The sequence below is a fragment of the Anas acuta genome, chromosome 20, assembly GCF_963932015.1.
Source record: "Anas acuta chromosome 20, bAnaAcu1.1, whole genome shotgun sequence".
NCBI classification, from domain to species: domain Eukaryota; kingdom Metazoa; phylum Chordata; class Aves; order Anseriformes; family Anatidae; genus Anas; species Anas acuta.
Genome location: NC_088998.1, coordinates 5,888,540 through 5,907,542, shown reverse-complemented (window position 1 = coordinate 5,907,542; position 19,003 = coordinate 5,888,540). Strand labels below are relative to the sequence as shown.

At 48.4% G+C, this 19,003-nt stretch overlaps 1 protein-coding gene across 2 annotated transcripts in view; it reads left to right on the top strand.

Moving 5' to 3' along the window:
• COL5A1 (collagen type V alpha 1 chain) overlaps positions 1-11,937 on the top strand; it is a 147,750-nt gene extending 135,813 nt beyond the window's left edge. The window contains exons 61-66 of one of the 2 annotated variants that reach the window (XM_068656510.1): positions 610-663; positions 985-1,243; positions 1,589-1,701; positions 3,841-3,909; positions 7,405-7,638; positions 10,268-11,937. In XM_068656510.1, the coding sequence (XP_068512611.1) occupies positions 610-663; positions 985-1,243; positions 1,589-1,701; positions 3,841-3,909; positions 7,405-7,638; positions 10,268-10,414 (876 nt within the window). In that variant the 3' untranslated portion in view covers positions 10,415-11,937. Of the gene's footprint in view, positions 1-609; positions 664-984; positions 1,244-1,588; positions 1,702-3,717; positions 3,787-3,840; positions 3,910-7,404; positions 7,639-10,267 lie in introns of both variants that reach the window. The other variant, XM_068656509.1, reaches the window with a different exon arrangement.
• The last annotated feature ends 7,066 nt before the right edge of the window (positions 11,938-19,003 follow it).

Below are 19,003 nucleotides of genomic sequence, written 5' to 3'. Positions count from 1 at the left end.
TTCCACGCATTGTACTTCATTGAACATCAGTGTAGAAAAGATCATAAGGAGGAATCCAGTGCATAGTCCTTAGGAGAAAACCTGCTATTGTAAAGCAGAGGATATTAAAAATAGAAGCGGGAGGTAGCAAGCTGAAAAGCGAAGGTGAGAAATGCATCACTAAAGCAGGCTTCGTACTACAAATCATCTATTCAGGCAGCTAAAAATTCCTCCTGTGCAACTTCCTAAAGTCTTTTTTTCCATGCAGAATTAAATGTTTTATCACTTTTAAGATTTTATTTGATTTATAAACCTGTTGAATTGATTTGGAGATTTCATACATTGAAATATCCTTCCTTTTCTGCAGAAGCTTGAGCAAAATTTGACTGCTTAATACCACGCATTTGACAGACATTTTCTCTTACCAAGCATCAGAGAGTAAACAAAATAAACATTTTATTGGGGGGCAAGGGGGTAGGAGACTCTCTTTGTGTCCCTAAAGGGATAGGAAGATAGTTTTTGCTGCTAGAGACTATTAAAAGAAATAATGTAGTGCAGTATCAGTAACAAGTGTTTTTTTGTTTTTTTTTTCCTGAGTGATTTATGTTTTTCCATTGTTTCTCCACCTAGGGTCCAACAGGTCCAAAGGGTGAATCTGGTCTTCCTGGGCCCCCAGGGCCTCCTGTAAGTACAGCCCATCGCATGAAATGTGAAAGGAGGTTCTGATTTAACAGGTGTTGTAATGTAGATATCCAGATAAAGATTTAGGATGTTGTGGGTCCTGCCAGGGAAGAAAGGAGGCGAAGGGAGAAATTAGTAATGGGAGGAGGACAAGAGAAGATAAAACCCATGTTCGTGCCTCGTGGCTGGGGTTTTCATTAGCACCATCATGGGTGTTTTACCTGTCTTGTGGTACTGTGTGTCAGTGCTGGTGGCTGCTGTGGCCATTTCTTCTGTCTCTTCCCCCTTTCCAATGAGAAGTTACCTTCTTTCCCCTCAACTCAGGGTCCTCCTGGAGAAGTCATCCAGCCGCTGCCCATCCAGGCCTCCAAGAGGACCAGGCGAAACATCGATGCCAGCCAGCTAGTGGATGATGGAAACGCTGACAACTACATGGACTATGCAGATGGCATGGAGGAAATTTTTGGCTCACTGAATTCCTTGAAACTGGAAATTGAGCAAATGAAGCATCCGTTGGGCACTCAACATAACCCAGCTCGCACCTGCAAAGATCTGCAGCTCTGTCACCCGGATTTCCCAGACGGTGCGTCCTGGAACTGAGCAGGGACAGGGAATATGCTGTGGGTTTCCCACTAATAGTGAATAGTCAAGGGGAAAGATTTGGGGAACTTCTGGCCCTTGTGTCCCATGAGGATTGTAGCTCACCCACAGAGAAGAATGGGGATGTCTGATGCAAAAAAAAAAAAGCTATTCCTGAAAGGTGCTACCGTATCACCTGGAATCAGAACAAAAGGTCTCCAAAAAATACATGTAATAGTGACCTGTGAATGAGATGAAATGTACCTACTAAGATGGTTGTTGAAGCGCCCGTTGTCCTCCTCCACAGTGCTGATTCTTTCTTCCCCTCTCTGCCCTGTCATGCATCCAGGTGAATACTGGGTTGATCCTAACCAAGGATGTTCCAGGGACTCTTTCAAAGTTTACTGTAATTTCACAGCTGGTGGAGAGACTTGCATCTTCCCGGATAAGAAGTCTGAAGGAGTAAGTCCATCCAACTTTATTTTTCTCCTATATCATGATGGTAAGAGGTTGTTTCCTAATGTGAATATTCACAGAGAATCCATATCAGGTGATTTGAACAGTAGCAAGTAAAAATCCAGAGCAGTTCTTTTGTTGTACAATGCTGGCTTTTAAAGTACTAAGGAATGTGTTTACAAAGAGAATTTCTTTAAGTAAGTCAGTTTTAAATTTTGAAGATGTTTTCAGGCATGATAAATGCTAAAACCTTATTTTTTTCCTTTGCAAAGGCAGAACTGTGTTGGTGCAGGAGCTGTGGCTCCCCACATTTAATTCATTCCTTGTCTTCCCTCCTGCAGTGGGGCTGCCACTCTGCCGCCTCCTCCGTCCTGGCTGTGCCTTCAGGCAGAGCAGATAAATGTTCACCTCCTGTAACTTTCCCTGCTGCTTCTCGGGGGTATCTGGTTTCCTAAATGGCTTCAGCCAGTCTCAGCACTGTTCCAGGCACTGAAACACGAGATTGATTAAGTTAACATGTACTGATGTGCTTAGCTCACCCATACTCATGTTTTTTGCCCCATAGCCATGCACCTTATTCTGTGGAGCAGCTCTCCCTGCTCCCTGGGGACCAGCTCTAGCACTGGCCAAGCTGAAAGTCTTTGCAGAGCAGCCTGGGGGAGTGCTCCCAATGTCACAGTTGTGCTGCAGCTGGCACAAGGTGCAGATGAAGCTGTTCACTCCAGTGGAAGCCATTCGCCTGCTGAATTTTATCCACCAGAAATATGTACCAGTGCAGGGCAAACAACACAGAGCATAAATATTCCCTGATTTTTTTGTTAGGGCTGTTTAAATAGGAGATAGATTTATTCTTCTTTGCATTACCTTGCCATGGATCTCCTCAAAGTGTTGACAGCAAAAAAAGTGGATTCTGCCCATGATCTTACAGCAGATTCATGCCCCACTGGCTCTGCCAGTGGCTGTTGGGCCCCGCTTCATCCCCTGCCAACTGCTCTTCTGGACACAGGCTCTGATGCTCCCCAAATGCAAACTGTGCTACACTATTGCAGTAATGCCGTAATGAGAAAAAGGCTCAGCCTGCTGGTTTTCCATGGAGAGGGATGAGAACTGCTACCACAGCAGCATGAAGTGTTGGCTGAGTGGTTTTACTGTAAATCCTTGCAGGGCTTGACATCTCCGCTTTCAGTCCACCCCTAGCACAGTGGCAGCACACTGACCAGCTTTATGGTTCACAGACTGGAAAGGAAGGGATAATCCTGAGACACCTGCATAAAGTTTCTCCTTTGTTTTTGGAGAGATTTACAGTAGAAGCGAGGGAGGTTTCAGAAAACCAGGAGAGCACACGGCAGCTGCACTCCTTCCTTGTGCTCTGACTGCGAAAAGTGCTTCAGCTGCTCGGATGGTCAGCCATAAAGGATGCTCTGACAGCACGTTTCTTGTCAAGGTCACCCCCTGCACTGCTCCAGGTGGCCGGAGCTCCATCGCGTGCAATGGTCCGGCACCGATGGAGGAGGATGCGCAGCCTGTGCTGCCCCTTGTTGCTGTACAACTGCAGGAGGCAGATGGACGCTTTTCCTTAAGCGTGCTCTTTGCCTTCCCTAGCCCCACAGCATCTGGATTTGACATTGGAGTGACAGCAGCCTTGTCTGTTACCAGCACTTGTACTATTCATATTTCCTTTTTTTTCCCCTTATGTCTTTCCTTTCAGCTCTCCTGCCAACAGACTGCACTGCCGGTTTGGCATCCGAAGTATCCGGAGTTAGTGATCATTAGCCCTTAGTGAAGGAGGCTGGTGCCAAGCAGTGGCATCTCCTTCTGCTCGAGAGGCTGCTGGCACCTTAGGGCTCTGCCGGCTGGTCTCGTTACTGATTTATAAGGATTAAGGAAACATTTTCTTTAAAAGAAGTCGGACATTTTCAATAAGACTTGCAGACTCTACTCATGGAACTGAATGTAACTTTTTTTCTTTCTTTTTTTTTTTTCTTTTCTTTCTCTCTTCCCTCCTGGCCGTCCACAAACTAGGCTAGAATTACTTCTTGGCCAAAGGAAAACCCAGGCTCCTGGTTCAGTGAATTCAAGCGCGGTAAACTGGTAAGATGCATCTCAGTGCTTTCGGTTTTCTTTAACCCGTGTCATATTTTACAGAGTAAAATGGCTCGTTGGCCCAAAGAACAGCCTTCCACATGGTATAGTCAATACAAGCGGGGGTCTTTGGTAAGTGGCTAACCCTGGCCCTCTCGTCTGAATCAGAGCACGTTACCTGCTTTGGTATGGCCAGACCTGTTGCACTCTGCATGCTGGACTAATCGCCATCACAAGCTGCAGTTAAAACATTTAAGGTGGAATAATTGAAGCAAAAAAGAAGCAAAACCCAATATGGGTTTTGCCCCGAGCAGGCTGTACCCTGCAGGAGGGTGTTGCTGCCTCCTGAGCCATTCCCACTGTGACAAGGGCAAACTGGGTGTCCCCGTGCTGCGGTCCCCAGGGAGAGCAGCTCTATCTTCAGAGAACCCTTGTGTGGAGCCAGGCTGGGCTGGGGAGTCTGCACATGGCTGGACTGGGTCAGGTTGTCCCCAGGGGAAGAAAGGGGGGCTCCCACAGCACCAACAGAGCCTGGGAGAGGTGAAGTCATTGAGTCAAATGAAGATTTCAAGCCGTGAGTGTGTGCCAAGCTTGGTAGCTTGGAATTTTACTGATTTTTTTTTTTTTCTCCTTTAAAAAAATCCTTAATTGTGGGTATTGTGAGGTCAAACAATGCTTGATGTCAGCAAGCAGCCAAGACAGCAACACGTAAAAGGGTTTTGTCCTGTAGCAGGTTTGTGGTGGATGGATTGCTCTCCCACAGAGCCCATCAGCAAGTGATTAGCACGATCCAGCTCTCCTTCGGAAACAGAAATCTCCCGCCTGTGTATCAATTCTTGTAGGATTAGCAGGATGCATGTAATGAGCTCAATCAAATCAGGAGGATTAGGGAAGGAGGAAATACTCAGCAGAGAGAAGCAGGTGGAGGTGCTGATGGCCCTGCTGCCCAGGGCAGAGGTTTCCTGCAGGACGTGCAAACTTCCACCTTAAAGAGCAAACGAAGGAAAACACTGCCTTGTTTTCCTAAGCCCCATTTCATCGCCACTAAACGTGTCTGCTCTGATTCTGCCCACAAGAAGGGTATGGCTTCTGCAGCTTTTCTGCACCATCCGGCAAGGCCGCAAAGCCAAGGCTTCAGCCTCATCGCTCCTTGGAGGGCAACTGCTCCTAGCTTAGTCACAGAGCACTTCATCAATTAATATTACAAGTGCCTTCATCTCTCCATTTTCTCTGCTTCTGTTTATTTCTTTCCAGTCTGTTTGTCAGCCGCTTTAGAGGCTGAATGGCCAGTCTAGAGCTCAGGGCCCTTTTTCTAAATAGGAATTTCAGTGCCACTTGGAGCCCTTTGTTCCATCTTTCCATGTTGCTGTTTTCTTGCTTTTTACCTGTTTCATGTTTTCCATTTGGAAAAAAGCCACCAGCACATAGAAGACCTTCCTAAGCAAACCACAGAACTGTTAAACACACAGGCCATAAATACGAAGTTTGTTTAAAACAAAAAAATAGCTCCATTTCACACCAATTGGTATTTGGAGCTATGAGATCAGTAAACGGGGAAGATGTTTGCCTGGATCAATTGAAGTCTGTACAGGCTGGCAGGATGGGTGTCAGTGCCCCTTGGAGTGCTCTGCTCACCCCTAGAGCTTTTGTGCCCAGCCCAGCCCCAGGCTTTCTGGGGCTGAGCCCAGGGGATCCCAGAAACATGGGGAGGATTTCCATGGGGCTGCTTATGGGGCACCCCAAAGGAATCTCTGCTCGCACAAGGCGTGCAGTTGTGCCAAGGCCAAGTTGTGCCTTTCTTCTGAGAGCACCTGAAGTGAGATGGACAGAGTAAACATGAAATACAAAGAAACCATCTCGTTTTGATGCTTCCCCACTGTCATTAATCAATGACACAGAGTACCTGGAGTTAATTTCCCAGGATTTCTCATGAGGCAGCCAACCTGCATTTAGAGGGATAAGAGGGTTGCAGATGTTTTCTTTTGGACTCTGCTTTCCTCCCGTGTGCGTTACTCATGCACACCCGTAATTCCCAGTAGCTCTAACGAGACCTGCCATCTATCCCATCCTGTTATCCTTCAATGCCATATGGCACCTGCCACAGGCAAATACTGTCACACAGGAAAAAAAGGAAAAGATTGATTTTTGCAGAACCAGCCAAGCCTTGTGCGTGCAGCCGGTTCCCAGTGGCTCCGGTTGCAAATCTCGTGCAGCCTGCAGAGGCAGAACAGCAACTGAGACCCCTTAGCACACAACCAAGCTCCCAGGCCAAGCACTGATTTGAAATAAGAGCGCAAGGAAAAGCAAATCTTGCAGGTCGATGGGTAGCTGAGACGTTGAGTGCGTGCCAAGTAGCTGGCATTTTGTGTCCCTCTCCTTCCATGTCCTGGTGGCTTTCTGGTCTCTCTCCACCTGGCATGCGTGGCTCTCTCATGGTCAGTCATATTTAACTCTCAGGAGGACAGCGCAACGGTATCCTGACAACCGGTTGGTATACATTTCTTTACTTTTATGATCTTTTTACTCGTGATTTTGTCATGTGGTTACAAATTTGTTCTACTGTTTGCAGCTCGCGCCATAATTTGATGTTTCATGGTACCTTGAAGAACTCTGCGTTGTTTCTGTGCTGTGTTTTTCCCCCAGTTGTTACTAAAGAAGTCAGCTGCCTGTAGACAGTTTCCAGCAGCAGCTCTGGTAGCTTGGCCATGGCTGGAGACACCACCCTGAGTGCAGTCGGTCTGTACTTGCGGTCTGGCTGGCCCACTGCGTGTTTGCTTCCTTGGTGGGGCACAAGAGAGAGTCCTGGAAAGGCCCGAATCCTATGGGGCTGGAGGGGATTTCAGTAACCTGTTTTGCAGAAACGTATTTCCAGAAGCCGTTCTCCCTTGGGGGAGAAAAGGAGCCTGATGTGCAGATCGGAGCAAATCCCCGTGCAGGCACAGCTGTGTGGCTCTGCATTTCACGCCATGCCCCAAGGGCAGCAAGCAGAGCTCCCTGTGGCTGATGCAGCCTCTCCAGCCAGGGCAGCACACAGCCCCTGTTGGCAGGAACAGGATTTCTATATAAAGGTTGCAAAGATTGTTTAAAAGCCATTGTAGTGGTATCTAGGAAAGATGAATGGGAAATGCCCCTGTGTGTGTGGAGCAAAATACATACAGAGGTCAAAAATTGCGTCAAATGGGGCAGGAAAATAAAACCCCAAGCTCCTCTGTAAGTCTTCTTCTCTCTTCAAAAGCTGGAGAAATATGCTCAGTATTGGCTTTAATAACCATTGGACATATATCCCCAACTTTGCTCAGCACTGCACCCTTTTGCAACCAGGGCCAAAATCCCTTTTCCTTTCTCCTCCTGCCCTGTGTTAGTCGTGTTAGTTCAGCTCATGAACAGATCCCAAATGGCAAAAAAAATAACCTGCCCCGGCAGCAGAAGGACCAGAGCATCCTTGTGCCGTGCAGCATGGCAGGAGCAGGATCCGTGCCCCGCTGGGGTGGGGAGGTCCAGGAGCAGAGGGCAGGATGCCCGTGAACATGGGGATACGGATGGGTGAGACTGGTGGTCCTTGGAGCCCCCCAGGCGGGTTGCATTGCCTCTCACTGCCCAGTGTTTCCCCTTCTCCACTTCCCCCAGCTCTCCTACGTGGATTCGGATGGGAACCCCATCGGAGTGGTGCAGATGACTTTCCTCCGGCTCCTGAGCGCCTCGGCCCACCAGAACATCACCTACAACTGCTACCAGTCCGTAGCCTGGCACGACGCCACCACCGACAGCTACGACAAGGCCATCCGCTTCCTGGGCTCCAACGACGAGGAGATGTCCTACGACAACAACCCCTACATCCGAGCCGCCTTCGACGGCTGCGCGGTACGTGGGAAGCCCCCGCAGAAGGGGTCTCTGAGCAAATCGCTTCCAAATTTTCCATGCCATGGGGTGGCCTTGAGGGTTATTCCCCGGGTGGGAGACCTCCAGCTTGCTATTCCCTGTGCCACGGCTCAGCTCGAGGCCAGGGGAAGTTGCAGCACCTCTAGAAACCGCATTCATTGGGTTTGTTGCTGGCTCTGCATGAAGAAGGGACCTGTCTAAAATCACTGCTTGCTTTTAAACGTTCCCTCCTGCCTTTGCTCTTACTCTGTTGAGTCGTGAGGGGAGGTGTGAGTGATGACACCCAGGTGCAGGGGAGTTCTGCAAGCTTTGATATAATAATTTTGCAAGCGCTTTCAGGAAATCTTGGAGACAAAGCACTATGTTGGGGTGGTGGTGGTGCTGCTGGTGGCACGCTGCTGAGGGCAGCCTCAGGAGGGCTCTGGGTTGTGCTGGGTGCAGCTGCTCCTCAGCTCCTGCTGGGTGTCCCCGAGCTGCCAGAGGAGTCCAGCACAGCACTTGGTTTGCTCTGTGCCTGCTCTACATGAAAGCTGCCCGTGCCCTTGGCTGGTCAAAGGATGAGCCAAAGCAGCCCCCAGTGCTCTTTGCCTTTGCAATGAGCAACAGCCAGATCTTCTGTAGGGGCCCAACATCTTGCCTTTGCTTCTTCCTCCTCCTGTTGGGCACCTGATTTGGGACTGAGCTCTGAGCAATCTACCCTCAGGAGCTGAAAATTTGGCAAAGCAGGTGCCGCTTGTATTTATTTTGAGATCCAGTTTGCTGGTGCAAAAGCCTGCATAATTCTCACCCTCTGCAACTGCAGTGCTTGAAGCCCACGGGACTGAAAGATAGAGATGTTTGACAGCAAAAGCCCTCCACATAATTTGAGATGAAAGTGATTCTGTTCTGGCACACGCAATTTTTACTGTAGGAGCAATGAGGAAAATCAAATTAGAATCACTTCTTTTAACACTCATGCAGAGAGGGAAAGGGCATTCATCCCTCTGCTGAAAACACTCAGAAGTCACATGGGGAAGTTTATCCTCAAGTACTTCAGGTCTCCTGCTAACACATCTTGTCCTCAGAAAAAAAAAAAAAAAGCTTTCCCCTCCCTTTTCTTTCTTAAGACTCGGGGAAGCTGCGAGATCACACATTGCAAATTTTAAGGCAGATGTGTCTGATGAAAATCCTTTCAGCTTAAGCGGTGCTGCTCAGGTGCCCTACATTCCTCTCCCTATTCTCTAATGAGGGATATTTGCATGGAAACGGGTCTGTTGCTCCTTTTGGTTTTATTTGCTCGGTCGCTTCACAATGAAGGCTGCAGCACAAGGTAGCTGTCAGCATGACCAGTCTCCATGCCAAAAATCAAAGGCTGGGGCAAGAAGTGGGCAGGGAGCAGCAAGGACTGTGGTGGGAGTCAGGAGGAGAGGGGGAGGCTGGATGAGCCCTGGAGTTGCTGCCACAGGGGGCATGGAGCTGTGTCCTGGCTCCTTGGGCATCACTTTGGAGCTGCCGGGTCTCAGCCCCTTCCTTCCTGCCCCCTTCTGCAGGAGAAGTTCCTGCAGACTCTGAAAAGGAGGTAAAAAAATGCCAGGGGAGCTCATTGCATCATTAAGGGATCGATTTAGTGCAGAGCCACGTCCCTGTGAGATGCTCAAAGAGCCTTGTAGAAAGATGCTCTGCATCTCCTGCACTCCTCCACCATCTCCGTGACCTCAGCAGGTCATCCTTCCTGAAACACAGGCAAGATTTGATAAGATTGAGCCCTGCCAAGTGAAAAATTAGGCCTGCCTACCCAACACAGCACTGCCAGAGGTCCCGACAGGACCTGCGCGCTCACCATGATTGAGGTTGCTGCAGCCCACACTGGAGGAACTCCAGGGCTAATGTCTGGGCCATTATTTGGATGTGTTTTTCCTGATCTTACAGCCCTTTCTCAGTAGCTGTGCTATAGCCTATTCTTTTGAGACACACAAATCAGAGGGTAAGGTAGAGCCAAAAGCTGCTCCATAAATTCACTTGTTTGTGCAGCTTTGTATGCCCCCGGGTGCACTTCTGCTCCTCCAATAATTATTTATATTTCAGAAATAACTGGATGGCTAGCAGGCACGATAAAAAGACAACATCACCTTGTGAATTCCATCAAACTTTAAACGTGGGCTTTTCGGTAGCGCTCGGATAATAGTCAAACTAATATATTCAAATTAAATCGCTCACATTTGCTCAACAACCCATGCGTGTCCTCGGGGAGGCAACACAGCTATAGCACAGCCACAACAGTTTTACCAGGCTCCCGTTCCAGCTCTGAGATGTGCTGAAGGCAGCGTTTGTGCTTTCTGTCTGCATGGCAACAGCTGTTCTGCTCCAAAGTCCGTGCTCGGGCCACTCGTCCCCCTCAGGGTTTGCTCAGTGATCCCCAACCATCCTGCTTGAGAGCATCTCTAGTGCGTTTGCAGGGTAAATGTTTGTGGGTTTTTTTGGTGCTGGATGCTTCTGAATTGGCTCAGGAAATACCTGGGTGATACCATCTCCATGTTCCCAGCTGACCAGTGAATGCTCATTCATGGTAACTGGCTGGTGTGGGGTTGGAGGCATCACCAGAGCTCCTCTCTCTCCTCCTTCTCCCCTCCAGGCAAAGAAGGGCTATCAGAAGACTGTCCTGGAAATCAACACGCCCAAGGTCGAGCAAGTACCCATAGTCGACATCATGTTCAATGACTTCGGAGAAGCGTCACAGAAATTTGGATTCGAGGTGGGACCGGCTTGCTTCATGGGCTAAGAGCCACCTGAAAACTAGTCTCCAAATGAGCAACCTCGTAACCTCATTGCGCCATTTAATTAATTAAAAAGAAAAAAAGAAAAGAAAAAAAAAAAAAGAAAAAAAGAATTCCTTGTCACATGCACGTTCTGAAACTGGACAGCGATGGGTTATTTTTTTTTTTCCTTTTGTTTTGTTCCTCGTCTTGCCCGAGTTCCTCTGTGCCGCTGCACCCACACGAACCCAACCGCGAGGACCGTTCCCGCGACAGACCAGAATCGCATGACCTGAGGCCACACGCGTGGCCCCAAGACCTGTCCCCGTGTCACCTCCCTCCCGCAGCCACCTCTGCACAGCCACCTGGGGGTCCGGAGATGGAAACACGTGAAAGACTTCTTCTCGCCATGAGATGATACCAAGAGCTTGGCTGGAGGTTATCGTTTGTTTCTAAGAAAAAAAAAAATAATAATGGGGAAAAAAAAAACAAACTTGAAACTCCTGCGTTCGGCTTGACGTTGAAACCGGGGCAGTCCTGGCTCTAATCCAAACCCTGCTGAAGTTCTTCATGGTCATCTCGTTGGCTTCTGTGAGATTTGGATCGGGTCTAGCAAGCAGATGTAATGGCCGTTTCCAGCATTTGTACTATCTCCCTTGAATCTCCTGATTCCACTTTTTACAAAATTTTCGCCCTCCCGATTCGGTTGCTAAAAGCCTCGCCGGGCGTCTTCTTCCCCGTGTCTTAAAGGTGCTTATATTTTTGTATGTTTGTAAGTAAATATGTGTATTGTATATTATTTTAAGTGGTTAAACGTTCCTGGCTTCATAACATGCATGTGACCCTGTCCGTACGATGACAGCCCTGCCACGCGCGCCCTCCCTGGTGCTGCCCCATGCCCAGGGGCTGTGCCCAGGCACGAGGCTCTGTGGGGTGAGGACCCCCCAAGCCTCCCGGCCACTGCTGCCTTTGGAAGGATTCGCTCCAAAATAAGGAAAATAAAGCCACTTTTTGCTAAGATTCCTACAAAACGCCGACCTAAAAGCAGAATCCCATTTGCATCTCCGCCTTTTATACCCCTGCTTACCTTAATGTGCGTGTTTTAAGTTAATTCTTCTCGCCTCCTTTTTTCCTTCAGCATTCTTTTAAAATGTTAAAAAAAAAAAATAATAATCTATTCCCAGCGGCAGATTGCACTGGCAGGGGAAATCCATTTGTCCTCTCTGAATACCAAGTGTAAAGCATAACACAAAGAAAAAAAAGAGAAAAAAAAAAGGTGCTTTTTATTTTTAAATGTTTTTCTGTGGTGCTATCTATTCGAGTAACATTTACACAACACTGGTTATACCCTGCCAGTGGCCAGTCTCCCACTGGCCTTTGCTTTAGCCACTTCCAACGCAGACTGCACGCTTTTGCTACAGTCTTTGATTATAAATGCATGCCACCTTCGTATTCGTTATGTAGAAGGTCTGCTCCTCTCTCTAATTGTATTACAGTAGCTTTTATGGCCCATGTAGAAAGTATTAAATGTGCTTACGCCTTTTTTTTTTTTTTTTTTTTCCAAAAAAAAAATATTCATGCATTTTATATGGTGGTAATCACACCAGATTGTACTCAGTTGCTGAATGTTTGTGGTGCTAATTTATGTATTTGTTTGCTGTCCGGATGCGAGGACGAAGCTGCGTGTGCAATTCTCTTCGTCTGCCCATGGTTGCTGCCAGGATGGCTTTTTTTTTTTTCTTTTTTCTTTTTTTTTTCTTTTCCATGCAGCATTTTTGGATCGCAACCAGCTGACACCACCTTCCTTCTCTGTTTGTTTGTTTGTTTTCTCCCTGGCCATTTCCTTGTTTAGATCTCTTGGCTGGCAAATAGATGTTGCAGGGTTTTTATTATTATTATTATTATTATTTGGCCTGGAGTATTACAGCGACGGTTGAGCCAAGGGGGGTCTGCCACCGTAAAGGAAAGGACATCACATTTACTGTGAAGAAGAGCCTATATATGATGTCTTTTCCCCCCTCCTTCCCTAGCAGAGGAGGGAGCGATGCCGAGCCCGAGCCCGTGGTGTTGGCTCAAGGCGGCGGCGGGAGCTGCGACGCTGCGTGGTGCTTTTGGGTCTGCAAGAGCCGTGTCCATCCGTCTCCCTTCTTGTGTCGTGTTCTGTCTATTTTTTTTTTCCCGCTGGGGGGAAAAAAAAAAAAAAAGAAAAAGGTGCTATCCTAAAAACTGCAGACTCCAGCAGCAAAGCAGTGCAGTTGAGCATCTGATCGTGTATCGCAGAATTCAGCTGCTCACCTTGGCGAGAGCCTTGTCCGGGAACAGTGGGAAGGTCAGGAAAGGTTGCACGTTCCTCTCTGCAACAGATAAGCCATATATCAATGTATGTACACACGTGTGCGTCTGTCTAGGTCATGTGATTCTGTTACGATGAATTTTCATCAAGGGAGCTTTTTTCTTCTTTTTTTTTTTTTTTTTTCCTTTTATTTCCTTGCTTTAAGAAAAAAAAATCCTCTGTTGAATTCCACAGTGTTGTAATTGTACTGAGCTCCAAACTGTTCCGATTTCCCCAGACCACTTAGCTACGGTATATTGCAATAAAATTACTGCTTGTATTTGCAGACATTCTTTTTGTGTAATTTTATTTCCCTCTTCCCTTAATATATGACTTGAACAAATGTTGATAAGAAAAATAAAACCTATGGAAAAAAAAAATTTAGTACATAAGGCCCTTTTTAAAATATACTGTCAAATGACATATTGTACATTTCTTCAAAGTCCAATAAACATGTCATAAAATTTAAGTGTAATGCCCATAAGAGCTATTTTTAAATATTTTAAACCTGTGTAATAAAGGAATAAATGTAATAGATTTTTTCAATAAATCAAGTTTACTGTTTCCACCTAAACCAACATGATGTGAATGTCTTCTTGGAGTTGGTTGCAGCGGGATTTCCCCACGACCCCTCTGCACAGTGGCACGTGAAGAGTTCGTCAGAGAAGCGGTGAAAGCACCGAAAGGTTACGCACCATAAAACACGAAAGCAAAGGCATCCGAGAGAGACCTTCCAGGAATCCTATTTCCCAGTGACAAACTCGGATCAACCCAGCTGTGCAAAGACATCACCCAGGGACTTCAGCTGCTGGGATCAGGATGAGGGCCCCAGGCCACCACTCTTCAGTTCTCCACCCCAGGAGCAACATCCAAGGAGCCTGACTGTGCATCGAGGTGAATTCAGGAAACAAACCCCACTTCTGCAGCTTTCTGGGGAGCTTCTCAACCCCGAATTCCTGCCTCCACCTCCAGGTGCTGCTGGGTTACATGGGACGGGGCACTCCTTGCCCTGCCTCTCCAGGTATCGCTCCTGGGATGCACATGAAGATGACAGCTCCTCTGCAAACCATTGTAAGAAATGGCACGTCATTATGTCAACACCACGATACTGGATTTGTGTTAGTCTGCTTCTCCAGTGCTTCCTGCAGACACCGTTTGGCTGGTGCTGCTGGTTCACAGGTTCAGGAGACAGCACCTTAAAAGCTCGGTGTTTGCAGTGCAGCAGGTACGTACAGGAGAAATGTGTCCCACAGGCACGCTGTGTCCTGTCAGCCCCCCCCCCCCTTCATCCTTGGCTGTAATTAGTGGTGAATCTCAGATTAAGAGAGCTGCTCAGATAAGCAGCAGTTCTTTATCCTACCTGTAAAGTAGCTTGTAGGAGTCTGGGTAACCGTGGGATGTTACGGCCGAATCTCCATCCAAACAGACCCCAGAAATGCAGAGGTACCACAGCTAGGGTAAATATAAATAATAATAATAATAAAAGTAATAATAATAATAATAATAATAAAATATATAGCTTGAATTTCTTAAACCTGGCTAGAAAGATTTAACTTAATCCTGATGGTGTTTCAAGGAGACGCTCACCTCGTCTGATTGCTAGTTGAGGTTTACAGCAGGTTGTTGTGGTTGCAGCAAACATTTCTCATGAATGCCTTGGGGTCTCGCTGCCGAGAGGAGCTTTGATCTGCTATTAGGAGAAAACAGAGATCTGAGCGAAGGATTGACTGTTCCTGGAGCTGCCAGTGCTGGAAGGCACAGCGGGTTTTCACCTCTTTTCTTACAACAAAGAGCCCGTGATCTGGTGCGAGAGCTACAGGGCAGTAACTCTGCCAAGTGCAATACGGAGGTAATTTTGGGACAATCCGCACCAGAAAGCAGCAGGTTGTTGGAACACCAAGACAGTTCAGTTTTTCTGCGTGCTCTGAGGTTCTCCTCACCCTGCTCTGCACATTTGATCCCATCAGTGCAAACAGAAACCAGCACTGCTGGGGGCTGCTTTGTGCCCTCGCTGTCCCCAGAGAGCTGGGGCTTAACTCTGTGTGAGACCCGAAGAGCTTTCCCCTTCAGCTACCCAGGCTGACCCAGGAGAGAGGATGCGTACGTTTGCTCCCAGGCTGCTTCCTAAGGTAAAGCGTGAATGGGATGGGGACAGGGACGGGGGTGGTGGCACGAGGCAGGTGCTGCAGCACACCGGGTGCTCGTGTTGGTCCCATCTGCATGGGGCTAGGACACGCCGTGCTCACACCATGCTCACTCCATGTTCACTCCATGCTCACGTCCCATTTGCTCGTTGCACGACGTGACAGCTTTTGGTTGCAATGTGCCGTGCTCTATTATTATCCCTGGAAGCGATGCTCCTCCCAGCTCCCTAAATACCACGTCTGCATGAGACTGGTAAAAATAAAAAGGGCTAAAACAGAAGCGTTGGCTAGGGTTAAATTTAGAGAGCAGATCCTGGGGATTTATTCCCTGTGGTCTGGGTGAGTTTGGGCAACCAACCCAGAAGAAAACCTGTGAATGTGTGTTTTATACCAAGTGTTGGGCTTCCTTAGTGCGACTAAAGCTCTCCTGGAAAGAGCGAAACAGCAAGGGGAAGTGGGAGGCAGTCACTAGAAGGAGAGAGGAATAAGCTCTAGCACAAAGTGAATGCAAAGTGTTGGGCTAGAGCGTGGCTTTAGTGCTGTAAAAGGCAAACTAGGATTATTTTCAGTGCTCAGCTGCTTTTTGTCCAGCATCTTCTCCCCAGCTAGGCCTGGTTTAGCTGCTTTTTTATTAACATCTCAATCAAATGAATTGACTCACAGCTCCAGGGGAAAAAATAATAATAATATATATATAAAAACCTCTCCGTGGCTTGCTGTGAGAAGGGGCAAGAGAGCTGGAGAGGCCTCCTGGCAGTTCTCTGCTACCTGTAAATTAAGCTGCGGTCTCCAGCGAAGCCGATTCAGTGCAGGTTGAAGGTCTGCCCTCCCCTTTCACACCTGGCATGGGAACTGTGCCGCTGCAAGCTCGCTGCTGGTTTTCCTTCCAGCAAGCACTCCACCAGACGTGCAGCTTCCCAATTATCTTAGTTTTCCTGCAGGTGACCTGAGCAGGACAGACCCTTGGGGGTTTCAGATGTCCGGAAAGTCCTCTAGACTTTTTTCCAACCTTTGTGTGCCTTGGAATCAGGGAGCAGTTACTGGTTATCCTTAATCTGTGCCTCCACGTGTAACTATCCATAAATCATCACTGCAGTGGGGCCTTCTGCTTCGTTTTCCTTTCTTCTGTCCTTCCCATCTATTTTTCTTACTTTAAGGCACGAGTGACTTCGCTGCTTGGCAGCCTTTGAAGCCAGCCTGGGCTGCTGCTCTCAGCATCTGCAGCAGCTGTTCCACCGCTGCTGCTCTCCTGCTGTTACAGTGGCACAAAACAACTGAGCTTTGGAGCCTTTCAAGGATTGATCCAAGGTCTGAATCCAATCAGGAGGTGCTCCTGGCATTAGAGACCACAGAGCAGCCTTGGAAGGAATTTATTCTTGACCCATCCCTCCACCAGTGCTTCCAGCTGGGGGGCATTGCAGCCCCCTTGAACACAACCCTTGTACGCGTGTAAATGCAAGGAGAGCTCCAGTCCCAGTGCCTTTGCTGGGCTTGTAATCAAGCTGCTGGGTTTGGGGCTCTCGCTGGATTTTCCCCGTGTCACAACACTGAGAGCTATTTTGCTTTTGATCCCCAAAGTGGGGGGAGTGTTAATGCGCTGTGGTTTTATTTATGGCACCTATCGCTGGTTCATTTATTCCTCGTAACTTCTGGCTGCAGATTTTTTCATCCTGGGGCATTGTGGCAGTGAAGTGATGTTCTCCAGAGGCACAAACTCAATAGTTCAGACAGGCCCTGTGCGCTTCTACCTTCCCAGCAAACAAAACTTAGCAATATATGCTTGTATTTAATGGGTTTTCTCAAATAGCTCGGAGCAAAACTAAACACCCCAAAGAAATCAAACGCATGAAAACCCTAAAGAAGGAGCTGGTTTTTCTTATTCAGAGAGAAGCCAACACACTTCTGTTTTTTTAGGAGATGCATAACTAAGAGGGCTCTGAAGCGCTAAAATTACATCTTGTACAGCACAGGCTGTCACGCTCAGAGGCACCCCTGAATCACGGCTCGTCGCAGCCGAACGCGGAGAGCAAATGTGCCATCGTCGGGCCCTGCGCTGGGACACTGCGTTCTGGTGCTGGCTAATTATTAGTATGTTAATTTGACAATGAGACGTTCGTCTTCACAGGAAATTTTCAGCACTGGGCTGGGCTTTTTCTCCAGCTGCTCCTTGGCTCTGTGGATTTTGTGTTGTCTCCATTCCTCTAGGGCAAAGCCGGGGGCTGCACCCGAGGGGACCCTTCCCTAACACCCCAGGGTGGGCGATGGTGTAACTGTGCTGGGCGAGCATCATGCTGGTCCTAACAACCTGTGTGACCATGGGGACATCCCTTAGAGTGGCCAAGTCATGGTCCCAGGTGCTGGGCTGCTCCTGAGGCCCCATCTCACCGAGAGCTGGAGAGTCCCTGCTGCAGGACAGATCCTTGCCACGGGGGCGATGCTTTCAGGAGAAAGTGGGAGCAGCCACCCAAAAAACGAACGTCCTTTCTTGTGGTTTGCCTTTCAGGCAGGCTGATCAGAGACCCTGTTGAAACAGAAATCAAAAAGCTGCCGGACCTGAAGCATTAATTAAGACACGCAACAGGGAGAGATGGGGAGAAGCACGGAGGGGAGCGCCTGTTTGTGAATTATTTGCTCTGAAAGGAAGCGTTTGTGAATTCGACACGCATAGATCATTTTGGTGGCAAATGAAAGAAACTGAATCAAACGACCCGGGAAGTTTGTACACCGCCGTGGATTTAATTTTCAAACCTGCACCATGCAAAGATTAACCTTGCTGAAGGGCATTAGCAGAGCAGGCAGAATGTGTAAAACTTAATCCCCGCTCCAAGTTTCTTCAGAAGGAAACACCAAGGAGAGACAAATGCAAGTTGTATGTAAATCTCTCTTCTTCCCCTCCCTCCCCGCTTCTCTCCAGCTCTGTATTTTGGCTGCTTCACCTGCCGAAGCCTGCCTGCCCAGCAAAGCAACACACCCGGACCATGAGCGGTTTTGCACAACGTAGCTGCTAATCAGTCTGATATTGCTAATGAGCATTAATTAATGTGGTTTTGGGCAGGAAGGTCTGTCCCCGAGCACAGCCTGCTGCAGCAGCCCCCATCCCTTGCTCCTGCAGCCCCGGGTGCTTCGGAGCCCTGGGAGCCTCGCAGTTGTCCTTTGCTGATGTCCGAGGAGCAAAGAAAATGCACGGTGTAGCCCGCAGCCTCAGTGCTCTGGGGATGAAATATGCCTTTGGAAAAGCCATTCAGCCCCAAATAGCCTCTCTCATCTCCGATCCTTATGGGTTTTATGCTGAGCTAATCGCTCTCCTATCAGCAGCGCTACTGCCGCGTTTATTACGTGCCAGGAGGGATTTCACCAGGCAGGGCCCCCGCAGGGTGACATCAGCCTGAGATGGCTCTGCTGGTGCTCCCCATCGCCTGCTCACAACAGCGGCCCTACAGAAACCCCTGTGGGTAATGGATGGCATCTCTGAGCCCGTGCAGAACAGCCCTGGTGCCGCTGCCTCCTGCCCCGAGATGCTGGATTGCTGCAAGGGACACCGGTCTGCTGGGGGAATAAAAGTGGGGCTCAAATGTACACCCTGAAACAGGTCAGAAAATGGCCCAGAAATACTCCCGGCCTTTCTTCTACCCACCACATAGAAACCCACCAAGGATTAATGAGCGTTTCCCCAGGGCCTGGAGAACTCCAAGAAGTGCATGGGTGTTTTTAGTACGACTGAAGGAGGTGTACAACTCACCTCTTCTTATTTTTCTCCCTTTTTCCTCTATTTTTTCCATTTGGTGTATGGCAACACGCAGCCATCCTTATTGCTGCGTGGTGTGGTGTCTAATTAAATAAATGTTTCCACAAGGATTTGAGACCCTTGGTTGAAAGCCAGCTATTTGCTATTAGATCTTGTTAATAAGGTCAACGACGCTCCGGGAACAAAATATTTGTGTTCAGTGCTGTAGATGAAGTAACGGGGAGCCCACACACACCACCTACTGCAGCATCGCCCTTTCCAGCCGGCACGCCACGAGGCTGTATGAAGCCGGTTTGCTGCCCCGGGGTTTGTGCCGTGGAGCATCCCCGTCTCCTCGGGGTCACACGTTGCAGAGCACAAGGTTTTCCTGTTCCTCCCGCGTGAGGAGAAAGGT